Source organism: Ctenopharyngodon idella, chromosome 15 (genome assembly GCF_019924925.1).
Source record: "Ctenopharyngodon idella isolate HZGC_01 chromosome 15, HZGC01, whole genome shotgun sequence".
Taxonomy (NCBI): Eukaryota; Metazoa; Chordata; class Actinopteri; order Cypriniformes; family Xenocyprididae; genus Ctenopharyngodon; species Ctenopharyngodon idella.
The window spans coordinates 34,656,266-34,683,829 of record NC_067234.1 but is presented as its reverse complement, the minus strand read 5'-3'; the positions used below and the strand labels follow the sequence as shown (position 1 = coordinate 34,683,829).

General features: G+C 41.8%; 1 protein-coding gene across 3 annotated transcripts in view; it reads right to left on the bottom strand.

Moving 5' to 3' along the window:
* The window catches only part of lsamp (limbic system associated membrane protein), a 154,997-nt gene that overhangs the window by 23,935 nt on the left and 103,498 nt on the right, over positions 1-27,564 (bottom strand). The window contains exon 1 of one of the 3 annotated variants that reach the window (XM_051861927.1): positions 2,471-2,634. The exons of the other annotated variants lie outside the window; for them this stretch is intronic. Within the exon in view, the coding sequence (XP_051717887.1) occupies positions 2,471-2,517 (47 nt within the window). The 5' untranslated portion in view covers positions 2,518-2,634. Of the gene's footprint in view, positions 1-2,470; positions 2,635-27,564 lie in introns of those variants that run through there. 3 annotated transcript variants of the gene reach the window in all.

Genomic DNA, 27,564 nt, shown 5'->3' with positions numbered 1-27,564 from the left:
TGAGCAAATCGAGGGAACGAAATAGTAAATCGTGTGCACAATTAAGCAAATCGAGGGAACGAAATAAATCGTGTGCATGATTGAGCAAATCGAGGGAACGAAATAGTAAATCGTGGGCACGATTGAGCAAAATGAGGGAACGAAATAGTAAATTGTGTGCACAACTGAGCAAATCGAGGGAACGAAATAGTAAATTGTGCGCACGATTAAGCATATCGAGGGAACGAAATAGTAAATCGTGTGCACGATTGAGCAAATCGAGGGAACGAAATAGTAAATCGTGTGCACGATTGAGCAAATCGAGGGAACGAAATAGTAAATTGTGCGCACGATTGAGCAAATCGAGGGAACGAAATAGTAAATTGTGCACACAATTAAGCAAATCGAGGGAACGAAATAAATCGTGTGCATGATTTAGCAAAATTAGGGAACGAAATAGTAAATTGTGTGCACAACTGAGCAAATCGAGGGAACGAAATAGTAAATTGTGCGCACGATTAAGCAAATAAAATCAGCATGCGCATCTGACAGATCGACTGACACGAAACTGCTTATGAGTCTCTGCTTAAGCGCTTCAGAAAGTTCCTCCTGCTTTGAGCTCCAGTCGAGAGAGCAGCTCCTCTGTGACCTCCGGCACTTTACACACTAGAGTTTGTTTTCCCATAGAAATGTGAGTTTCGTCACTGCAGCAGTTTGTTACACAGACGTGACTAATTGGTAATGGAATTTGTTGTTACTTGTGTTTCAGAGGAGTGACTGCATGTCAACACTGGATCTGCTGCTACACTAATGACTCCATCATCAGAACAAAACTAAACTCAATTGAGCTGGATAATGTCTTCTGTAGAGATGCTTTACAGATGTTATTGTTGTATGATTTGCTCTTTATGTTGTACTGAATAAAGCGCTGTAAAAAAATAAAGCTGACTTGAAAGATGGTTTTTAGGCAGATGAAGATGGTGATGAATTTTGTCACTTTATGTCGGTTCTTCATGTTTCTGCTGATGTCGAGCTGCTAGTGGGTTTGATTCTCTTCTGTTTTCTGGACTACTTTTGTCAAGGACAGTTTTGCTCTTTGCTTGATCAATAAAGAAGAACACTGAAAACAGTAAGTACTGCAGTGTAAGTGTCTGAGGAACAACATCAGCCTCACAGACTGATGTTTTCACTCTCATCCACTGAGAAACGTTATTCATCTAATTATACATCGCAAAGCATTATTTTGATTCTCCACTGGAGCTGAACGTGAGCTGCAGTTTCTCCTGTAGTTATTCTCAAGACTGCAGGATTTCATCAGTTACACTGAAACACGTATGAAGTGCTGATGTCACACGGTGAGTGACGGACGCGCCTCATTCTGAAGTTTGAGCACTTCCTGCCTAGCAGACACTGAATTATTAACAGACACAGACGGACGGACGGATGAGAACAGCACTGACAGGCCTGAACCAGAACTTTCTCCAGCTTCAGTCAATCTCCACTTTCACCTGCTGCACAGTGCGGTTATTATGACCGAACACTAACACTCAAACTCACTTTTGGTAATTAAAATAGAGTGGTATTCAAATATTAGATGAAAAACTTAAATAAACTTAAATAAATGTTGCCTTCCCAGTTAACAAAAACATGTTCATGCTCACATTAAGAATTTTTTTGGTAACATCCCATTTTTTTCTTGGTTATGTGAATGTTAAGGAAACATTTTATCATTCTTCAAACATTATGAAAAAACATACTATTAACGGTTTTGAGAACATTATTAAAGACCAGACAACTCCGAATGAATTCTCTATTAATGTTACTGGAAGAATGTTTGTTCATAACTTTGAGAGAACTTTGTCAGAACATTAGCTAAAGTTCTGAGAACATTTCATATTTCATTTTTAAAAATAAAGCTTCTTTATTGGCATCGATGGTTCCATGAAGAAATGGACTTTTTCCATTTCACAAAAGGTTCTTTACAGTGTAAAAAGTTTCTTCACATTAAGACAAAATGGTTCTTTTAAGAACTGATCACTGAAAGTTCTTTGAGGAACCAAGATCTTCTATCATCACATCATGGCATCACTGTGAAAACCCGCTTTTGGAACCTTTATTTTTCAGAGTTTTGGCAACTAACTAAAACAAACAAGTTTAAGATTACTTTTAAATGATTAAAACGGAAATAATAATATATTAAAGCTAATGACAAAAGCATAAAGCAACTGAAATTTAAAATATGAATAAATACTATAATAGCATATAAATAGTAAACTAACGCCGCATGATGGTTTTCACAGAAACAGATCAGCACTGGTTTAGTGAACTATGACCTGATGTTTAGCTGACATCACTAACTTGAACCGGTCAAACTAACGATCCGCAGCATGAATTTCCTCCTTGTCTCCTCTGAGGTTTCGACATTAAAACTAGATGTGTTCAGCTCCAAACGTCCTACAGACACAGAGAGAAGGTCGAAAATATCGATTACCCATCAGGCATCTGTGCGGTAGCTCCAGCGGCCCTGCGCCGTCTCATCTGATGTAAGAAGCGTCTGAAAGCACCTGCACTCGAGGAACCAGATTCCAGCGTTCTGACAGAGAATCCTGCTCCGCTTCTGTTCTGCCGGGAGATTACGACTTCACTGACGGACGGGCGTTAAATCTGGTCTGTCCGTGTGAGTGTGGGTGTGTTTAAGTGTGTATGTGAGTGTATGTGTGTGTGTGTGTGTGTTTTACCGCTGCACGTCACGGGTTGTTCTGCTGTCAGCTGCACTGAGCGATGCCTTTCATTTCAGTCGAGGTCTCTGCACATCTCTTTTCTCTGAAATGCGACGCCGCAGGTAAAATGACTTAATGTGCAGATGGTGTGCGGGTGGGCGGCGGGTGTTGCTACAGTGAGGGTGTTATCGCTCTGAATGAATGACAGACGCCCTGCAGATCTGACGCATTAGCATGAGCTCGTCTGCAGAGAGAAGATGATGGAATCACCAGTGTGTGTGTGTGTGCGTGTGTGTGATTTCTCAAATAATTTCCTGTCTGTACTTGTGAGGGACAAATGTCCTCACTAATATGAACGAAATACCATGACAACTAACTTATGAGGACATTTTATATGCTAAAAATACTCATAAATCAGCCAAATCACGTTTCTATTTTAATCTAGTGTTTTGCACAGGTTTCTGTGATGGGTTGTTCTAGGGGTCAGAGGTCAAATTAGGAGATTTGGTAACACTTTACAAAACGATTCCATTTTTTCATTTCATTTAAAGTTATCATGAAAGGGAAGTTGTGACTGTCTTTTCCTCCCTATTGTGCCGTATATCCAACTGAAATGGCTTCTCAAACAAGAACAAATGTAGGGCGGGGCTTGAGTTTGTCTGTGGGGAATTAATTGGATGGTTGTGGTTTGCTATTGGTGGATCTCATGTGAGTGACAGGTTGCCCCGCCCTAGCCATCAGAGAAGAGACTCACACACACTCTCTCTCTCTCCCTCTCTCTTTCTCTCTCTCTCTCTCTCACACACACACACACACACACACACACACGGGCTCAGTTCATCTGCTGATCACTGTAATTAAACACAAGTAGAAGCTCATGAGTCTCACTGACGACAGACAAACGCTCACATCAGTGAAGAGCCTCATTTAGTGCTGCTGATCGTGTATGGAGAGACGCAAACGCTCTAATAACTGAACGCCGCTGCATTATTCTGCACTGAATGCTCAAATCATGTTGTTGCCATGGAAACACGGCGTTCAGCGCCGATCCATACAGAAGGGCAACAATCAGGCATTTTCTCCTGAACAACAGAGTGTGTAAACGCTCAATCACAGAGATGCTACTGGAAGTTTCCAATACACCGCAAACCTCAAAAACTGGTGTTTGTGGATCTAAAGCTGCAGGAAACACCCGGAGCGGAACGGAACGGCCAGATGTTCTATTGGAGAAGCGTAAAGCGTGCGGCGGATTCCTCGGAGGCCAGATGGATGTGGAAGCGCCATGAAGTGGAGCCTATTTCACAGGCCGCTGGCTGCGGCAAGGCTAATGGTAGAGCTTAGCGCTTTACTTTCCTCAATTATGTACTTGAGAAACGCTTCATTCTGACTGACAATCGCTGCGGAGCACAACACGGAGCGGGACTCTTAATTGTGCAGAGATTACAGAGAGATAAGAGAAGATATAAGGCTCGGCACGGGATCAGGGGTTACGATCAGAGATCTTACCAGACAGCTGGTCGACATATTCACCGGATAAAACCGGGTTAGTAGAGATAATGAAGGACTGGGTTAAATATGGCTGGAATCTCAAGGCTGTGGAATTTCACTCATTGAGACGTGAAGCTCTTCAGATTCTAACTAGATTTTCTGAATGCATTAACATTTAGCTTCATCAGCTCATATCAGGGAGGAACACAGCGACGCCAGTAACAAACGCTTCCAATACGTCGGTCGGAAACGAGAACATCTATCTCAGGCGTTTGCTAATGTCCTCATCTATACAGAGCACTTCATGAAAAATGTGTGCTGTGAGATTGAACTGTCACTGGAAATGTGTTGGTAGCGGCCGCTCATAACAGATGCCATCTCTGCTTTATCTGCTGCCGGCGCTCCTGTCAAACTCACTTCATGCTTTATTCATACACATCTGCACACACACACACACAACATAAACATGGCTCAAATCAATCAATACACACCATCAGATCTGCATTTTGCCCCAATCAAGAGCATGAGAGATGATCTGAGATGATCTGAGATTATCTAATACTATCTGAGACGGTCTGAGATGATCTGAGATTATCTGAGTCGGTGTAGGGTTAGGGTTAGGGTTAGGGTAGTCACACTGTAGGACTGTGTGCCAAATCTTCTGACACTGCCAGAATTTCGTCGGAGGTAAAATTTGATCGCAACGGTCATTAATCGGCTGTCTGTGAACATGTCAAACTAACGATCAAAGACTACAGATTTTTGCCTAGGATTATAGCAATCTTTCAGGATTCTCAAAATTTGTCTCAGACGACCAAATCGTGGCCAAAATCGCACAGTGTGCACCCGCCTTGAGACAATTTGATATAATCTGAGACAATCTGAGACAATCTGCGACAGTCTGAGATAATCTGAGATGGTCTGAGACGATCTGAGATGATCTGAAATGATCTCAGGCAGGTTTAAACACAAACTTCATATACATGCACCCAAATAATGAGTAAGCAATCGGACTGATGGCTCAATCTGAGACGATCTGAGACAATCTGATATAATCTGAGATAATCTGAGATGCTCTGAGATGATCTAAACAATATGAGATGATCTGAGACAGTCTGAGACGATCTGAGATTATCTGAGATTATTTGAGATGGACTGGGCGGTCTGAGAGGGTCTGAGATGATCTGAGACGATCTTGCTCTCTCTTCTCTCTGACGGTGAAGTGACACACCCGCCTCCTCTCACTCACTCGTCTCATTCGCTCCGGTTGAACAGTGTATTGATCTGTGCATAAACTCTTAAAGTGACAGCAGCCTAATAAACCTGCTGCTGTCTGTCATGTTAATCAGAGAACAAAAGACAAAGAGAAAATCACTCTCTGCTCTTGACTGAATAACTTTTGTAACTTTAATTAATCTGTAAGCATTAATCTGTATTTAATTTTTACCATAAAGACTATCCAGTTTTATTTTAAGTGATTACTTTATTTACCTGAATATACTGTTAGACCCACCTGAAAAACTTAAAGCCATGTTTATTTCATTTGTCTCTTTATTCTGTTGTATTTATCTGTGCTATTGTTTGCCATTTGTTTATTTGTTCTTATCTTATTACTGACTGTTTACTTGTCTTTTTTTTGTAAATGTAGTTTAACGAGTTATGTAAATAAAGATTCCCTGTTCTGTGTGTAAGCTATTGTGACAAAATTACCTGAATTATCAAAAAGTAATGAGATAATAACAAATTATCTGTATGGCGGTATGTATGGCAGTTTCCACCATTGTATCGAACATTGATAATTTTAAATCTGTAAAAAGTAAATCTGTGAATGAAACTATTTTATTTCAGACAGGAGGGAAAATGAAGTGGCCAGAGAAACTACAAAAACAGGACTGTGTGTCTGCAGAGATCATGATCATTACTGTATGTGTGAACACTGTTATTTCACATGTGACTGATCATGTGATTGATCTGTGGAGGTTCTGTGGCTCTGCTCACAGTTCACTGTATGTTTGAGCTCAGCAGTGACACTGGAGGAACGTTCACGACTGCAGTGCAGAAATGAAGGTGGATACACACACAGATCCTGAAGTGTGTGTGTTTGTATCGCTGCCTCCTCAGAAGAGCGTGGCAGAGAGAAAGTCTCTGAGTGGAAATAATTGGCAGCAACTTTTATGCTGCTTCATTTGCAAATTCTGCATTAATGAATTCCATCTGTCCTCCATCTTAAGTAGTTTACACACAACACGCTTCACACGCGTGTTAAAAGCTCCGGCAAATGGCTCTGGAGGCCTCGGAGATCCAGATGCCTGCCGTTAATTAGGGGAAACGCTGAACTGGATGAAGTGAGCGTTCACCGTCTCCCTCTTTAATCAAACCGTCAATCACACCTCAGTAACACAGCAATTTATATAAATATCAGAACGAGTCTTTTATCGACTGCTCATGTGATGCTCTTAATTAACAGAGAAACACCAGAAGAATCTCAGGATTCACACAATACAGACGCCAACATGTCATGAAAGAGAGACCGTTTGCTCTGCTCCTTTAGACACACACACACACACACACACACACACTCGTTGTGTTTGCAGCACAACGGAGGTCTGAACTAACGGCAGGAATGTATGAAAAGCTGCTAAAACTGAAATAGATGCGCAGCTGCTGACAGTCTGAACGATTCCTTCATCTGCTCTGAAACACTGTTAGAGCTTCACACTAATCCTGAAACACACTTCATACTGTAGAAAAACTGAACAAACAGTTTACAGGCATTTCCTTCAACCCTAAAACACATTACAATGAAACGAGTAATTCAAAATACGGTTAAAACACCGTTATATTGGCACAGTACATTGGGATGTATTTTTATGGACTTTTCTCTCGACACGACAGTATCAGTTTCATTACATGAGTGCCGTCAGCAGCGCAGTCCTGATGGAAATATTACTGTGAACTTGTGTAGAAAAGTAAGAATTCAGCTTCATCATCTGAGCAACCTACACTGGAATAATCTTCAGATATCATTACACACATCAGGTACATGCAGGTGTGCTGAAGAGACGCCGCTGCATCCTTTACTAAACACTGCAGCTGAAATCAATCTGCTGAAAGATTTACTTTGAAACAATTTTCACTCAGAAATTGCATGTATAAAAGTTCAAAAACTTCTTCACGTAATAACCTAGAATACTGTCTAACACTTGATGGCTGCTCTGTTAAGTCTTCATCGTCACTTAGGAACCTGGGTGTGCTCTTTGATACCAATCTTTCATTTGAAGGCCATGTTTCTAGCATCTGTAAAACCGCATTCTTCCATCTTAAAAATATATCTAAACTATGACATATGCTCTCAATGAAAAATGCAGAACAGTTAGTTCATGCGTTCATGACCTCAAGGCAAGATTACTGTAACGCTCTACTGGGTGGTTGTTCTGCTCGCCTGATAAATAAACTACAGCTGGTCCAAAATGCAGCAGCTAGAGTTCTTACTAGAACTAGGAAGTATGACCATATTAGCCCAGTTCTGTCAACACTGCATTGGCTTCCTGTTAAACATCATACAGATTTCAAAATCTTGCTAAATACTTACAAAGCACTAAATGGTTTAGCTCCCCAGTACCTGAGCGAGCTCTTAACACATTATAGTCCTTCACGTCTATTGCGATCTCAGAATTCTGGACATTCAAAAGTAACGTTCACATAATGTTTGAAGAATGATGAAAAGGAATGTTCCCTTAACATTCACATAACCTAGAAAAACGTTTTTAAAACATTTAAAAAACTGGACGTTTTGAACATTCAGTCATGGATACAGCTTTTTGGTTCACAATTCGGACATTTTGGTTTCATTTATGATCCATTCTAACTTTTATTATTATAAAGTCACGCACAATAATACTCAAACTCAAACTAAACCATTTTAGGATTATAGAAAGCACATGTACCTGAGGTCATCACTGTCATCGGACACAGTTTGCATGTTCTTGCTCAGCGTAACCTCGCAGAAATAGAAACGTTCCAAAAGTTGAGTCAAAAACTCTGATTAACATGGAAAAGATGCCTGTCATCATGTCTGTGATGTTAAACTAACATTTATTCACTGATGACAAACACTTCAGACTTCACAGAGAGACATGAAGGGCTGACACACACACACACACACACACACACACACACACAAACACTCATACACAGGTCAGGTGGCGGCTCACTTCATACCTGTGATCTTGACAAATAGGATTACTTCGAGTTTTCCTCTACAGGCAGAAATGCCACACACACACACACACACACACACACACACACACACACAAATAAATCCCGCAGTGCTGCTGCTGGCGGTCGGCTATACAACCCTTTATTCTGTCCAGTTTAAGCCTCCCTTATCGAAATGAACAGTTACTACAGTTACACACAGTTGCAGCAAAGCTCTCTCACACACACACACACACACAGAGAGAGAGAGAAGCACACAGGTGTGTGTGTGTGTAATTATTCCGAAGGGATTATTAATAGACATCAGTCTCTAGACGGACACAGTGATTCTCCCTCTGTGTGGGAAATTTCACACCGCAGTAAAAGCTGACGTGAGCCTGGAGCGTCAGTCACCAGAAGCAGAAGCTCACACTGGTGCCAGCAGGAGCAGTGCAGTGATGATGAAGCATTCATAGGGCTGATGGTACGAGTTTCACAGGTTATGGTGATCTGTGGCGGTGCTTTACAGTCCGCAGATCTTCATTATGAGCTCATTAATGTACAAACACACAAACAGATCTTCACTGAAACTCACAGGGGAAAACACACAATAAAAGACAAAGACTCGCAAAGAGCAACAGAATCGAATGTGACACAATAAAAGACTAGAAACCAGCAGATGTATGAACACAATTACTGTAAATGACATTTGACTGTTTTCTGTTTTAGCTTATTAGTATCACTGGTGTCAGTTTTAGCATTAGCACTGACGGTGATTAGCACAGAATGTAATCCGACAACACCAAAGCCGTAACCATGTCTTGAACATTGCGGGACTGACTGTTTTAAATAAAAGACCTCAATGGTAATGCTCTTCTTATTTAAAGGAATTAAATAAATAGAGGATTTAAATGGATTTAGAGGAATAAAGAAAAAGAAAGAAAGAAAGAATAAGAAAGAAACAGTAAAAGAGTCAGAATAAGACAGTGGTTTGTACAGTGGTCAATTTGAATTTGCAAAAAAACATTTTGATTTTTTAATATGCCCCCATTCAATCTTATTCCTATGCCTAATATGTTGAAAATGCAAAACGGAAAATGCTTATTGCCTAGTCACATACAGTTATGAATTTCATAAATCATATAAAAGATAGATTATACTTTCAATTCAGTGTGTTTAAATTTGACAGAATTCAAGTAGTTTTGCATCACTTGATTTTACTGTTGGTTGTTTAAAGGATTAGTTCACTTCAGGATTAAAATGTCCTGATAATTTACTCACCTCCATATCATCCAAGATGTTCATGTCTTTCTTTCTTTAGTGGAAAAGAAATGAAGGTTTTTGAGGAAAACATTCCAGGGTTTTTCTCCATATAGTGGACTTCACTGGGGTTCAACGGGTTGAAGGTCCAAATGTCAGTTTCAGTGCAGCTTCAAAGAGCTCTACATGATCCCAGACGAGGAATAAGAGTCTTATCTAGAGAAACCATCGGTCATTTTCTAAAAAAAATTAAAAAATTATATACTTTTTAACCACAAATGCTCGTCTTGCTCTGCTCTGTGATGCGCCACGCATTACGTAATCACGTTGGAAAGGTCACGCGTGACGTAGACGGAAGTACCGATCCAGTGTCTACAAAGCGAACGTGCAAAGAACGTACTTTTTCAACGGTCATGAAGTAAATTTAAATTCAAATGTAGTACCTACTCAACAGTATGCGATTTTGGACGCAGCTTAAGTCAAACGGCCTTTACCAAAAAAGGTAAAACAACGATGTCGGACGATTTTGAAGTTGGAGGAGAAAATGAGATGGAGTTTTTCGCCCTACCGCGATACTTCCACCTACGTCACGCGTGACCTTTCCAACGTGATTACAAAATGCGTGGAGCATCACAGAGCAGTGCAAGACGAGCATTTGTGGTTAAAAAAGTATATAATTTTTATTTTTTTTAGAAAATGGCCGATGGTTTCTCTAGATAAGACTCTTATTCCTCGTCTGGGATCATGTAGAGCTCTTTGAAGCTGCACTGAAACTGACATTTGGACCTTCAACCCGTTGAACCCCAGTGAAGTCCACTATATGGAGAAAAATCCTGGAATGTTTTCCTCAAAAACCTTCATTTGTTTTCCACTGAAGAAAGAAAGGCATGAACATCTTGGATGACATGGGGGTGAGTAAATTATCAGGACATTTTAATCCTGAAGTGAACTAATCCTTTAAACAACCAACAGTAAAATCAAGTGATGCAAAACTACTTGAATTCTGTCAAATTTACTAATCCTTTAACATTTGTACCATAAAGGGGAGTGTTCAGTCCGTTCGTGATCACGGGTTCTAATGCTAGTAACTAGTAGCAGCAGTTGCACCACCCTAGAGACGGCCCTGAGCAGAAGTGACGGCTGCCATCTGCATGAGATTTGACAGTCACTCCTGCGCAAACCTTAAACACCTCCGCCCACATCCATTCCTCGAGTTCCTGAGCGAGGTCACCCTCTCACCGTCCACATCAGTCATTACGTGTCGCTTCTCATGCGCCAAACCTCCCGTGATCCGAACGAGCCGCAATCACAGATCAAAGCAAGAGTGTCTGTTTCTGCTCAAACACCTTCCACCAGATTCAAAGCGACCCAAGAGCGTTTCACACGCGAGGTCAAACGGCCTCCAGACGCAGCTAACGCACTCGCGGAGGATGAATGAGTGAAAAGGTCAGGCTCGGATTGAGCGAGGTTAATGAGTGGACGGCAGATGCCTCACCTGACATTTAATCAAACAGCGCGAACACGAGCCGCTCACTGTTTACAGAGCTGAGCTCCAACGCAGCCGTGTTGACTCATGCGTGACGCCGCATGCAGAGACGGCAAACAGAGATTTGTCGATCCTCGCCGCCAATTACCAGGAAAGAAATTCACTCCTGCCTCTTGTTTTCGGTAACTTTTCTCCTCTCGGAGAGTAATAGCAGGTGAGTCTCACAGAGGCAGTTTTCAGGTTTACAGCTGCAGTTCTGGGGCTAATAAAGGTCCGCCGGGGCGTCTGAAAGATGCTTAACACACCTGTAAAAAGACACAGGAGCCGCTGCGGCCCCGGGAAGGGTCTGGCACAGTAAATTGGTTCCAGAGGGAAAATTCTCCATTATAGAGATGACAAAGGCGTCTCTACTGGCACTGTTATGAACTCTTTTCTCTTCCACACCACAAGTTGCTGAAACGTGCGCTTCTGCCCCGAGTCGGACTAAAGGTAGATCACGGTAGGTAGCCGTGAGTTTCAGCAGGACACGACATGAAACATGCTATCATGATTATACACGTCTTCATTTTAGATATATACCATGGACCAGACAACTTAAAGGGATCGTTCACACAGAATTGATCATTTACTCGCCCTCATGTCGTTCAAACCTGTGTGACACAAAAGAAGACATTCTGAGAAATGTCTCAGTGTTTTTATGTCCATGTACTGAAAATCAATGGGCTCCAATGTTGCTTGGTTTCCAAAGTTCTTCAAAAAGTCTTCAGAAGAAAGAAAGAGGGAGAGTAAATGATGGGTGAACTAACCCTGTAATGATGAAACTAGTAGTGAATGTACAGAAATACGGCCGGAGTGAGTGAGGTGATTAATAATTGATTCATCCTAGTGACTCCAGTCTTCTTAATCTGTTCATCAAAAAGACTAATTTGTTCAGCGAACATTTCTTTAGATGATGACATATTTACACCAGTAGGTGGCAACTAATTGAATTGATTCTTTAAGAAGCACTAATGATATTATGCTTAATTAAAATGTGTGTTTTCCTCAGAAATTATGAAGCAGATTAAATTTTCTCCATTGTGTGGATGGCTGAGAATAACTATTCAAAAGAAGACAATAACAGACTAAAAATAATGAATTTCAGTAACATTCTTGTGTCACATCCATCACATTTACAGTTACAATTGATCCGTTCTGAACGAGAACGAGTTGAACGATTGACACGCTCGTTCGTTCAGTCGTTCAGACTCAAATCAACCAAACGCCGTACTTGTGCAGAGGGTCAAACCAGCCAAAAGCGAACTTAAGCTGACGGTCTCCACAGTGTGAACAAACGGATCTATGGATTGATTCCAGCGTGAGCAGTATCTGATGTAGGACATGTGACCAGTGAGGTCATGGTGACATCAGCGCACGCTGGCGGCTGGAGGATTGACTACTTCAGTCTGATATTAATCTGGACGACACAAACAGCTCTGAGAGAATCAGAGAAGCAGCCTCTCGTCTCTGGAGGGATGAGAGATAAACAGCTAAACTAACCACTCGTCTGATATCAGATGCTGCGAGACAGATGATTAGAGCGGCCCCGAGAGAGAGACAGACAGAGATTAGAAGAGATGGATGATGGGGATTCAAGAGAGAAATGAAAAAAAAAAACACCCTAGAAATAACAGAAAAGAGAAGGGTTAGTGAGAGGAGAGCAAATGCAGCGAGAAACAGGAGGAAGACTGAGTCAGTGAGGATGAAGAACAGACGCACACGCACACACTCTCTCTTCAATAAAACATAAGCCTCAGACAATCAATAGAGCCACTGGCCGCCTCAGACGCTGCTGCTACATAAAAGAGAACAGTGCGACCTCTCCAGCACTGCAGCGCTCACTTCCTGCTGCACTTCCTGCTGAACACTGAACCTGTCTGTCTCTCTGAACACCTGTCTGTCTCTCTGAACACTGAACCTGTCTGTCTCTCTGAACACTGAACCTGTCTGTCTCACCCTGAACCTGTCTGTCTCTCTGAACACCTGTCTGTCTCTCTGAACACTGAACCTGTCTGTCTCTCTGAACACTGAACCTGTCTGTCTCTCTGAACACTGAACCTGTCTGTCTCTCTGAACACCTGTCTGTCTCTCTGAACACTGAACCTGTCTGTCTCTCTGAACACTGAACCTGTCTGTCTCTCTGAACACTGAACCTGTCTGTCTCACCCTGAACCTGTCTGTCTCTCTGAACACCTGTCTGTCTCTCTGAACACTGAACCTGTCTGTCTCTCTGAACACTGAACCTGTCTGTCTCTCTGAACACTGAACCTGTCTGTCTCACCCTGAACCTGTCTGTCTCTCTGCACACTAAACCTGTCTGTCTCTCTGAACACTGAACCTGTCTGTCTCACTGAACACTGAACCTGTCTGTCTCTCTGAACACTGAACCTGTCTGTCTCACCCTGAACCTGTCTGTCTCTCTGCACACTAAACCTGTCTGTCTCTCTGAACACTGAACCTGTCTGTCTCACTGAACACTGAACCTGTCTGTCTCTCTGAACACTGAACCTGTCTCTCTGAACACTGAACCTGTCTGTCTCACTGAACACTAAACCTGTCTGTCTCTCTGAACACTGAACCTGTCTGTCTCTCTGAACACTGAACCTGTCTGTCTCACCCTGAACCTGTCTGTCTCTCTGCACACTAAACCTGTCTGTCTCTCTGAACACTGAACCTGTCTGTCTCACTGAACACTAAACCTGTCTGTCTCTCTGAACACTGAACCTGTCTGTCTCTCTGAACACTGAACCTGTCTGTCTCACCCTGAACCTGTCTGTCTCTCTGCACACTAAACCTGTCTGTCTCTCTGAACACTGAACCTGTCTGTCTCACTGAACACTAAACCTGTCTGTCTCTCTGCACACTGAACCTGTCTGTCTCTCTGAACACTGAACCTGTCTGTCTCACCCTGAACCTGTCTGTCTCTCTGAACACTGAACCTGTCTGTCTCACCCTGAACCTGTCTGTCTCTCTGAACACTGAACCTGTCTGTCTCACCCTGAACCTGTCTGTCTCTCTGAACACTGAACCTGTCTGTCTCACCCTGAACCTGTCTGTCTCACTGAACACTGAACCTGTCTGTCTCTCTGCACACTGAACCTGTCTGTCTCTCTGAACCTGTCTGTCTCACTGAACACTAAACCTGTCTGTCTCTCTGAACACTGAACCTGTCTGTCTCTCTGAACACTGAACCTGTCTGTCTCTCTGAACACTGAACCTGTCTGTCTCACCCTGAACCTGTCTGTCTCTCTGCACACTAAACCTGTCTGTCTCTCTGAACACTGAACCTGTCTGTCTCTCTGCACACTGAACCTGTCTGTCTCACCCTGAACCTGTCTGTCTCTCTGAACACTGAACCTGTCTGTCTCTCTGAACACTGAACCTGTCTGCCTCACCCTGAACCTGTCTGTCTCACCCTAACCTATCTGTCTCACCTTAAACCTGTCTGTCTCACCCTGAACCTGTCTGCATCACCCTGAACCTGCTGTCTCACTGAACACTGAACCTGCTAAGCATCCCAAACTTACAGCACTTGCGGATCACAGATCACAAACTTGTCGCTTGATGAGTTATAATTTTGAGATATACCACATACATCACCTAGATGGAGCCACAAGCTTGCGCAGAGCCTTCGGATGATATACATAAATGAAATAACCACTATGTAGCCACTATGGTGTCCCATACTTGGAATTTGTGCTCTGCATTTCACCCATCCAAATGCACACACACAGTGAGTATTGAACACACACACCGTGAACACACACCCGGAGCAGTGGGCAGCCATTTTTGCTGCGGTACCCGGGGCGCGATTGAGGGCTCAGTGTCTTGCTCAAGGGAGCCTCAGTTGTGGGTAATGAGAGTGGAAGAGAGCGCTGTTCATTCACTCCCCCACCTACATTTCCTGACAGTACTGAGACTCGAACCCGTGACCTTCGGGTTACAAGTCCGACTCTCTAACCATTAGTAATTGTTTGCGGCAATTTTGTTATTCATACAGTTGGATTAATGAGGTTCACGTGGGTCCCAGGTTAAAAAGCCATATAAATACGGAAAAATCACCTGACACACACATGTAAGGTTTTCATGTTTTATGGGGACTTTCCATAGACGTAATGATTTTTATACTGTACAAACTGTATATTCACTGTGATGATCCAAACGCTAGTGATCCATCACCCAAATGAACCTCAGAAAAGACTGACATGACCCTCATGTGTGACTCATTAGGTTCATGACTCAATATCAGAGACTCTGTTCAATGTGTTCAATAATGACCTTTGGAATAATTAGCACTGCAGTATTTTTCTGTAAAGCTGCTCTGAAATCATGTCCACTGTGTGCACAATTTTACTGTATTTTTGATCAAATAAATGCAGCCTTGGTGAGCAGAAGAGACTTCTTTCAAAAACATTCAAAAATCTTACCGACCCCAAACTTTTGAACACCAGTGTATAATCACTATTTCTCTTTTTTCTTTTATTTCTGTGCACTTGAAGCTTCTGTCACGAGTACAAATCCCTTATGTGTGTGAACACATTTGACAATAAAAGCTCATTCTGATTCTGACAAATACAATACACTCATCGACTCAAACAAACACAGAGTGACCTAAACAAATACTGACTATCTGAAATAAACACTGAGTGACCCGGTAATCAAACGCCGAGTGCTGTTCATCATCATGAGAGATTCAAACCTGTGTAGAAAGTCAATTATCAGCCGAGAGGAAATGAACACGATCACTGACACAGAGACAAGTGTGTGTGTGTGTGTGTGTGTGTGTGTGTGTGTGTGTGTGTGTAAGAGTGAGACTATAAGTGTTGTTGTGCTGCAGCTCTCGGCGGTTTGACAGACAGACCTGCTGTTATTGATGGCACAGATAAGATCGTTGTCTCTAGGGAGCAATAAGCAATAAAGTTATTTCTAATTGAAATTTCACAGAAGAACACGACACTCCCCGCGGCTCTTTCAGCGCATCACACACACACACACACACACACACACGAGGAGATCCTCTGCCCTGATCGATCAGCACATGAGATGCACAAACGCGCCTCTGTCTCTGTCGTCCTGCGCATACTGAGTGCTTTGGCAGCGCTGACCAGGCTAAACTCTTCAATCACGGCCATTAGCGAGTCCAGACACTCGTCGCTCCAACACACATCAACCAACAAACGCCAGGGTGCTTTAGAGAGAAGCACTGTGTTAACTAATTAAAATACTCCAGAATCACATATAACACCTCAAAACAACATGGATGATATAGGGTCAGAGGTCACCGTGGAGAGGTCAGGAGATCATTATTCTGCCGTCTCGTTACAGGTTGTTTCCTTGACACTCTTTGGACATCGTGGATCAATACTGAGCAATTGATCAACTCTGCCTGAGAATAATGTTTTACATACACAAACCAAACTGAACTAATGAGGGTTTATTTACCAGCGATTTAAGGCCCGTTCACACCACAACTGTAACGATAACTGTAACCATAACCTTTTAACAAATTCTATGAAAATAGTGAATCCCACACCACAACTATAACAATAACAACGTAAATGAACAATTTCAGTGGAATCACTTCAAAATCAGAGGATTTTTTTCCAGCTGATGAACGATAAAAACTTTGACAGCCAATCGGAATCCATTCTGCTTTAAAAAGCATTTAAAGAGACAGGCTTATAATAAACTGAAGGTCACTGTGTGCATTCAAAGAAAGAAGAAAAAGGAAAAAGACACCTATTACTCAACACAAACACTAATTATCATAATATTAAACAACAACCTTCACAGGAGTGAATTAAATAGGCTAATGGCGGAGGGTAAGAGATGCTCTATGTCTGTCTGTGGTCACTGATGTATAACGAGTCGTTTAACTAACGATCACGATGTCGGACTTAGACTGAAAAGGTTTGATTCCAGCCTAAGTCATGTCCCACATCTTTGTTTAGATCAAGGGTTTCAATCTTTTACATGCCACAGAACCCAAATATGATCATCCTCATGTGAGGGGAGAAAAGGCGCTAAACAGTCATGATGTCATCATCACGAGCCAATCCTGACAATGCCAGTGACATCTTCTGAGCTCACCACGCTGATGTTCAATTAATTAATTTAGAGCTGCAGTGTGTCATTAATGTTTCCAGCGGCACTGAACGGAACTGCAAAAATAACATCTACTTAGTTCCAGACAGGCTTCTAAACAGTCTGTCAACAGACAATCGCTGGTTTAGAGAAAACAAACTCTAAAAGCTCTGAAATAGCATGAATTTGCTGGGTCCGAACATGCCGGGCGCTCACAGCTTCATCCGAGTGGAAATGAAAGTCTCTCTGTGTGACGTCACGGGTCGACACCACCGAAAAACACCTTCAGTTCTGAGTCTTTCAGCCTTTCCACTGCAGCATCAGATCAGAGGCTGAAACTCTCAGCCTTTCATTGGGTCGCTCATGTATTTATAGTGTTTTCCATACAGACTCTTTATAGCATCATCTTCATACTCGAGCTGCTTTAGTGATGTACATCTTTAATAAGAGAGGCTTGTGATTATAATGCAGATGCTGCAGTTCCTCATGTGTCGTGTGGCTTTGAATCCTTAAAACAGCATTAATTAAATGTGGCCTGATAGATTGTGGAGTCATGATGAATTTATTACCGCTGCGTATTCCCACAACTGCCTGAACAATCCTGACGGAGTTAAAATACGCTTATAAGCACATCAATCACAGCAGAGAATGAAAACACACACACACACACACACACAGCATTTGTGTTGTGACTAAATCTAAACAAGCGTCCTGCATGTATTTTAAGAGCCAAAAGTCCTGCACTGAACCGTTCAGTCAGAGAGAACGACAGCTAGACAGACAAAGGAATCAGACAGATAGATAAATAGACAGATAGATAGAGAGTCTGTTTGAATGGACATGACGCTTGTAAAGATCTGTGTTTTCTCATTTGTCTCATCAGGTTTATGAATCTCATGATCAAAAGATGCAGATCAACATCCTCTCTGAGTGTGATGTCAGCACAGCCCTCTCTCGGACATGATCATGTTCATGTTCTGGTGAATCTGCAGCTTTTCTGAGGGTAAATTCAGACGTCTGGGACTCATAAAGCTTTGACAGAAGTTCTGAGATTCCCTCAAGGGCCTTTTTTCCGTACAGGATGAACAAAGAGGTTGAATCTTTTGTTCATTTCTCACATTGAATAGATCATATGGAGCGCCTCTCTCCTCTCATGCTGCAGGAACTGAATTTTGTCTTCTAGTTTTGTAATTAGATTCAGCATCTGAACTCCAGAGAGCAGGTGGGTGTGAAGCCAGAGCCTGAGGAACCACAGAACTGTGGAAAATCAAATCAAATCAAAGAGGATGAATAACTTTCATGTGATCAGGACTGAAAACGTGGACATTATTTTCAGAGATGAGTTACTTTAAAAATCTGTTCTAGCACAAATTATTCATTACGTCCAAAAACACATGAAAGCTGCATTCAGAAGAATCCAGTGATTCTGTCTATCTATCTGTCTATCTATCTATCTACCTGTCTATCTATCTATCTATCTATCTATCTATCTATCTATCTATCTGTCATTGTGAGACAGACAGGTTCAGGTTCTGTCTATTCTCTCTCTTCCATGAGTAGATCATTTTCCTCCATGTGTCTTATTTACAGAAAGATGAATTCTCTCTCTCTCACACACACACACACACACACACACACACACACACACACACACACACACAAAACAACATTTCAAACACAAACACAATCAAACATGCTGTTTATAAACCCAAATGTGGTCACAGAAGAGAAGCTCATCATCTGAAGGAATCACACACACCTGTGCTGCAGGAAATGAGTGTCTCGACTGTAAACGCTGTTCTTTAGTTCTCACATCTCGCCGGCCGATTCACATATTGATTTTGCTCAGCTCTCTGGATTCCCGCTTTTCTGAGTTCCTGAGAAACCGGCCAATTTCAGAGCATGTGACAAAAGCAAGCATCCAATTTCTGAGTCACAGCCAGCATCTGAACAAAAAGCAACTTGTGTTTGATTGAAGCAATTCTGATGTACAACACACAGTTCAGGAGATGTCATGAGCGACCCCGCCAACGTGTTCTGCTCTCAACGAAATGGAAAGAGTTTGCAGGAGCAGTTTTATGAGTGACCTTTAGCCTCCAGAGCCTGCTGGACCATAGTCAACAAAAACCCGGCTCTCCGCTGGGTCCCTGGGGGCCCAAACTCAACTCACAGCCTGCTGAATGTGCTAGCGGTGGTTAAAGCTCGGGAAAGAGAGCCGAAGGTTCAGGGTTCAATGATAAGGATCTATTTTAATAGATAGCACAGACTTGCATGTAGAATATCAATTCATTTTTCATTATTTGTAGAATAAACGGACAGCACACCGCATGATGCGCTCCATTACAGATCTGTTCACGTCCTTACTGTCGAGGCTCTGGTGCGCTGAAAAATGAATAAAGATTTATCAGAATGGATTAATCTAAAGGTGAATCAGCACATTGGGAATCTCTCGGTGGTCATAAATCTTCAACGCGAGACAAAAGAAGCTAAAATCTCTTCCCGTACACTCTTTCAAACGGCCCCTCATTAATAAACGCTACATTTCATTGTCCTGACATGGAGTTTAATGAGTCGGTTCAGGGGCCGTGGGACAGACACAGAGGCTCCACTTACTCCAGCTGTAAATGGACATAAACGCCGTCATTTCTTTGTCCTGTCATAAGAGCCGCTCTCGCTCATCGCTCACGCCTGTCAGCGGCGGCGTCGAACACACACGTGTGCGTGTTCAGGTCTGATCACTGCTGCTCGTTATTGTCCTGTACGCCACAGGTCGCTCAACGAGAGGCACTTCTGCTAAAACAACACAATCATGATGAGGTGGTGTTTTCGCAGGCGTTATGTAAATCTGAGCAGCAGTAAGGCTCATAATGGCTGCTGAACTCTGGATGTGTCAGCTGTTTGGTTTGTCCTTGCGAAGTCTTTGAGAATAGATGGCTGATTTGCTAAAAGCTTTCTAAATGGACTCTGTTTTATTGAAAGAGGATTATCCAGTCAAAGACTGATGTTCATTTTCCATTTCAAAGGAAAAAGGCGGATCACGGACACAATTGCTCACTCCCACTGACTTACTCCCATGATTCCCGATTCATAATCATGCAAGCGTTTGAGATACGGCCACTTAAAGTGGGAGAGATTAAAGTTCACAGAGAAAAGAATGAAGTCAGCAGGAGGAGACGGGAAAACTTTCACAGGAATCATTGTGTGCTCCGGAATTTCAATTACCTTTCCAGCATCATATCTGACCTTTAAAGCAACATTCGATACAAACAACTAACACACACCGCAACCGAACCCATTAACACCAGACGGCCTTTAAAACAGAACAATACAGCCAAACATAAACATCTTAATTCTGACTGTCTTTTATTTAGCTCAGTTCAAGCAGATGAGTAAAAGTTCAGTGCTGCAGCTTCAAGGATACGAACACCTGAGGAATCATGAAGCGTTTCATGTGCTGAAGATGAATCAGAGAAACACTGGCCAACACAAGACTGATCATTGTGTGATGGACCCAGCTAACAGGGAACGTTCTCAGAACTTTCTGGCAAGGTTCTCTCAAAGTTATGAACAAATGTTCTTCCAGTAAAGTTAATAGAACGTTTCGTTCAGAGTTATCTGGTCTTTAAAGTGGACCTATAATGCCCCTTTCACAAGATGTAATCTAAGTCTCTGGTGTCCCCAGAATGTGTCTGTGAAGTTTCAGCTCAAAATACCCCACAGATCATTTATTATAGCTTGTCAAATTTGTTGTTTTTGTGTGTGTCCCTTTAAATGCAAATGAGCTGCTGCTCCCAGCCCCCTTTCCAGAAGAGGGCGGAGCTTTAACTGCTCACGCTTCGGTCGCTCAACAACAACAAAGCTGGAGAATCTCACGCAGCCAAAATGAGGATTGTCAGTAACGGTGTTCAGCCTTACATTGTTCAAACCGGAGTCGACACTGATGGAGAGACTCAAGAAGAAGTTACAACTTTTAGACGTTTCTGAATGGTTAGTGGATAAATTTATGTAGTTGCTGTGGAGTTGATTCAACTCATCCACTAGCATATGCCGTCATGTTAATCTTTTGTGAAAAACCTGTATGGACGCCCACTATACATAGTGTACCTGTTTGCCAAACAGAGCCATACACACAAGGCTAACGTTTATGATTGCTATCAAATGCTGTGAATGGACTAATATTTTTTCCAAAATATCACTCGGACGCTCCTTTTTTAGAAATCGACCTTGCCAGGGTCAACTTGCAGGATATCCAAGCTAACGAGACTCTTAATAGTGTTCAGTGCTCGTCTGTGCAGACAACGACAGAACAGTTAGCATGCTTTGCTTCAAACTTCTGCCATGACATTAGAACTGACAAACAAAATGGCGGCGCTGTGGGTGGAAACGTGCAGATTAAGGGGTGATAATATTATAATAAGATCCCCTTCCCACAAGGGGAGTGAAATCTGAGCGGCTCGTTTTTTCACATGTTTGCAGAGAAAGGCTTGCCAAAACAAAGTTACTGGGTTGTCCTTTTTCATGTTTTCTGGGTTGGTAGATGCAATGGGACCCGATTATAGCACTTAAACATGGAAAAAGTCAGATTTTCATGATATGACCCCTTTAATAATGTTCTCAAAATGTTAGCACAAAAACATTATTTATACATAGTTCATGGGACGTTTCTTTCTGAAATGTTTTAGTTGGACATTCATCAACGTTTTTTGTTACTACTTGTTTCAGAACGTTCAGAGAACATTCAAATGTAACGTTCCCATAATGTTTGAAGAATGATGAAATGGATGTTTCTTTAACATTCACATAACCAAGAAACATTTAAAAACTGGACATTTTGAACATTCAGAAAACATAACATTTTCATAACTTAAAGGGAAGATTAGCAAAACGTTCTTAGAACCTAAGATTAACATTTAAAATGTGTCAAATATTTTTAAGTAAATTTCAAGGCAGCGTCAAACATGCATGTGTCTGTTGTTCCTGTGAAGGAAACCGAATCCCTCAGCTCTGTTTGAAGATGATGGACATCAAACTCAATTTAATCACTAATGAAGAATTTAAAGAATGACATGAAATTGTGTTCAGAACGAATCTTTGACTCCTCAGACTGAATCTTCATGTTTAGTTGTTTCTGAAGCAGATCCAGGCTCCTTCAGCTTTTCACAGCATCAAGCTCTTTCCTCCATCTCCTGCAGCTTCTACTGCAACGCATTTCACAAGCCCGATGACCAGCCGATCGCAATACATGCATGAAATGTTCTGATCTTCTCAAACAATCTCCTCATGCTTAACCAAAACTGCACCAACGCAAAGATATTCTCTAAAACAATGAACTTCACCACGTGCCATTTTCAGCAGGGAAATCTGATGATATCTGGAATTATGAAAGTCAATTTCATGAGTCGTTCAGGAAGAGACGTTTCCTTCCCGAGTGGATTTCACATAATTTCATTAGCATTTGTTCACTGACTCACAGGCAGAGCAGAGCTGAAGATATTCACACACACACACACACACACACTGCCTGAGGTTTCTGCTTGTGTTCACGTCTGATCATTGGGCTCATTAATATCCACTCGCACACATGTGGATGTTATACGGCGGTTTGGCAGCGCCTTCATTAAGTGCGCCTGAGGTCCGAGGCCTCGGCCAATCAGAGTGTGTTAACAGCATAATGACCCGACACAGCTCAGTGTGTGATTGGCTGGAGCAGCGGAGCAGGACGACTCACTGACCGTGTTTAATCAAACAGGAAGGGTTGAATCGATTAGCACGAAAGCTGCTGCCTCACCACGACACAGATAGTGTGTGTGTGTGTGTGTGTGTGTGTGTGTGTGTGTGTGTGTGAGAGTGTGTGTGTTCAGTGCACTCGCGTGATGAGATGGGCTGTGGAAACCTTCTCATGCATCAGACATGAACGCAGCTGCTGCATCACCATTCTCCTTTTATTCTTGTTCATTTATTCAGTGTTTCTCAGTGTTTTCAAGTATAATTTTTCAAACAGACAGAAAGTCATTACAGCTGCACTGGTTTCATGTTTGAACACTGAGGCGGGTGTAAGTGACGTGTGTACTGGTGTTCATGTGTGACCTGATTCATACTCTTATATAACACCGTCAACAGTATTACTGATTACTACGGGAAGCATTGCTTGCACATCATTATAGTGTTAAATTCATAATCTTGAATCAGAATATCTTCTCCTCCCTTTTGCAGCATCTCTTCTCTTCTCTGATGACGAGGGCGGGGCAACCTGTCACTCACATGAGATCCACCAATAGCAAACCACAACCATCCAATCAATTCCCCACAGAGAAAATCAAGCCCCGCCCTACATTTATTCTTGTCTGCAAAGCTGTTTCACTCAGATATACGACACAATAGAGAAGAAAAGACCAGCGCAACTTCCCTTTCATGATGATTTTAAATCCATGTGTGTGTGAGTGTGTGTGAGTGTGTGTGTGTGAGTGTGTTCATTAGCTGTAGTGTTAGATGAGTATAATCTCCTAAAGGGAATGTGCTCAACTAGAAAAACGATCATTAAGTAAATAAATGGTTTAAGCATTTATAGTCAATATCATTTATATAAAACATCTTTAAAAGTAAAACTGTAAAAAAAAAAACTTTAAAATAGAAATATAAAACACAAAGAAACTTTTAAAAATACAACAAAAAATAATTAATTTTTGGATAGAACTATAAAATATAAAGTATCTTTAAAATAAAAGTATAAAAATAGCATGGCTTTTGTAAAGCATTAGTGTGTGTGTGTGTGTGTGTGTGAGCAGCAGTGCGTGGCTTCTGTCTGTAATCTGTGACTCGGATCATGTTAAATGTCATTTGTGTTCATGGAAGCGTTTGAGGTCAGAGAACAGTGAGTCCTCCGTGATTTCCCATGATTCCCTCTCCATGCAATAAAGAGCTTTAAATAACCAGCAACTCAAACACAGACATTACAGAACGAGAGCGAGGACACGCTTCCTGACCCGATTATTGATTACTACTGATTATTTAACACACAACAGTCGTTCTACAGGAGAGAAAACGAGCCTGTCGCCATAGAGACGCCTCTGCTGAATGAGTTTGTGTTCACACTCGTTTATCCAGAGACGTTTATCGCTCAGAAGAGCCGCAGATCTGACGCATTATTCCCCGTTTATCTGACGCTGCGCTGCTCGGTGCTGCCGCCGCCGCGGGCTGAGGATTATAGGTGTGTGAGAGTGTGTGTGTGTGTGTGTATGTGTATGTGTGCGTGTGTGTGTGTGTGTGTGTGTGTGTGTGTGTGTGTGTGTGTGAATCTAGGCCAGCAGTAATGAGTTTTCCAGCCTGTGTGTCCACATGGCCACTGGTGTCGTTCTGGTTAATGTTTGATCTTTGTGACCAGAGACAAATATTAACACACACACACACACACACACACACACACACACACACACACACACACACACACAGCTTTAGGGCATCTGGTTGTACTGTTCAATATCATTCACACGTAGGTGAATATTATCTGCAGTGGGATGTCAAAGAGGACACACACACTCACACACACACACACAGGCACACACACACACACACACATGTGTGATATATGGATTATCATATCAGTATCAGTCAATATCAGCTCTTGTTTTCTATGATCTCTTGTATGTTCTCCACAGTTTCTGCTGTATATTGTGATGTTTTGATGAATGATTCACATTGACTGTAGACAATGATTTATGACCCTCAAACATCAGCATCATTCATACGGTCACGAGTGTTTTTGAGCCGATCTCATGATGCTCTCAGATTTCAGCTCCGTTTCACACACTTCTCCCATTTAAATCAGCAAAACGACACAAACAAGCAGTCAGCAGATTCTCTTGGTCTGCCGTGTTTAACGTCGTTATTATATTATATCTGTGTATCACAGCCAAATGGACGATAGTTTGACACACACTCATCTCTGACTGAACACTTCCTGAAGAGGTGTGTGTTGAACTGAACTGAATCTGCAGGTCAGGTTCACCACAGTCACTCTTCATTTACAATCACTCTCTCACACACTATTGATCCTTATAAATATAACAATCACTCAGCTTCACCTGCGCTGTTCTCGACACACACCTGGGCTTCTGTCCAACATCTCACACACACACGTCCCAGAGAGAGTGTGTGTGTGTGTCACTGAGCTGTATAATAACACCAGACGGCGTGATGGAGCCGTTTCCTCTCTGTCAGAGCGTCTGTTCAGTTTTAGATCATGAAGATCAGCATTTCTGCTGAAACGCGACTGACTGCAAAACCAGTGAAAAATGAGGCGTAAGCAAGAAGTCAACAGAGCCTACGTGAGCAGCTGTGAAACATCTACTGGTTAAAGGCCGCACACATTTATTCACCCGATTAACAACTGGAGCCGATCAGAACATGAACTAAAGGCCCGAGGATCAACACAACATCAGAAGAGGAAACTCTCGCATCTGTGAACAGATGAACATCATCTAATGGAGCTTATTCTGGTCCAGGTGTTGATTTATCCTCAGAACAGCAGCTGCGTCTCGGCAGACGTCAGAGAGAGACTGAAGTGGATAACTTACTTCTCTCTCCATTCCCTGTCCTGATTCATTCAGAAACACACCGGTTATGTAAGAGAAATGGGCTGCACACCGAGTTTGGTGATGGCTGACAGATGCGACGGCCATTAGAGCAAACACACGGAAAACAACCAGCCTCTGAATCACTCACTGTATTTACAGTGGATTCTCAATGAATTTGTACGACACACTCGAGCCTCTCGTTCAGCTTAATTAAAATGAGCTAAAGCAACACAATTTGCAGCTTACTCTGCTTTACTCCATGTTCATCAATGTTGCTGTTTGATCATGAAAAAGCTCTGCAAAGTTCCAGTTCTTCTCTATATCAGTGTCAGTGTTTCTGAACTCCTGAAACGCCTCCATTGTAGTCTTGAGTTTTCTTCACAATATTCCTCATTTAAATAAATCATATGCAGAATAAAGGGGCGGGGCCTGGTTGAGTTAGTTAGTAGTGTGTTGAAACTGCCGGTTATGGTAAGGGGCGGGACATTTCCCAAACACCAATCACAACACACTGCTCCAGCCGACCAATCAGAGCACATTGTGCTTTTCAGAAGGAGGGGCTTCATAGAGACAGGAACTAAACAGAGTGTTACTGACAGACTGGGAAGAGAGGAGCTGAACAATGGAGAATATGAGGAGAATAATCAACATTCAATCTAGTAGAGCCCAAAAACAACATCAAGACTTGAAGGGTATAATATTTTAAAAACTCTTTAAAATATTTTAAAATCTAACAGAAAGTGTGAAGATGCTGACGTCCTCTGAGCTCTGCGTCAGGTCATGGTGAGGCTGAACGCAGCTGGAGACACAAATGAGGATTTACTGCCGTGGCCACTAATGGACGAGCCGTCCGCTGCAGTGATTTACTCTCAGTCCTGCCGTCACTGAAGGACAGACGCTTACAAAGACTTTCTCCCTCAGAAAGACCAGCACTGGAGGTCTTGAGCTCTGTTCTGCTTCCATAACTCGTCTTTATTCAGACAAGTGTAACTTTAGTTAGTTTATGGTAATTTATGTATTGTATATTGTGTGTGATGTGTATTTGTATTTAAACAGCAGTATTGTATGTGTCCAAGACAAATTTCCTTCGGGACAATAAAGTCAATCTTATCTTATCTTAAAGAAAACATCAAGATACACATTTGAATGTTTATTGTATTGCACTTTATCTCTCTGCATCTGCAGCTTCACACACACAAAAACTTCATACCTATATTCTGAAGGTGTGTTCATAAATCATTCGCCTGATTTATAGAACATTTTACTCCTAAAAACATGGTGGAAATGTATTTGTTTCTGTCTGTTGACAGTATTTTCTGATTTATGCACTGATAAAAAGAAATTCACAATCCCTTCTGTACACTCTAAAAATGCTGGGTTAAAAACAACCCAAGTTGTGCTGAAAATGGACAAACCCAGTGATTGTGTTGTTTTGTGGTTAAATTTTTTATTTAACCCAACAAAATTGTTTAAAAATGACTATATGTCTGGCTAAAAATGAACCCAAAATAAGAAATAAGATATTAGAAATTAAAAATCAGACACATAATTACTAGAGGCAACAATAATAATCAAAAGGTGAACATTTATTAATAAGCAATTTATTAAATGTTTATTGTTTAATTATTATTCATTAATCTTATTAATAAATGTTTTTTTATCAAACATATTCATAAATGTTAATTTCCAATATACTTTGGGTTCATTTTAAGCAAGAAATACAGTAATTTTTAAATAA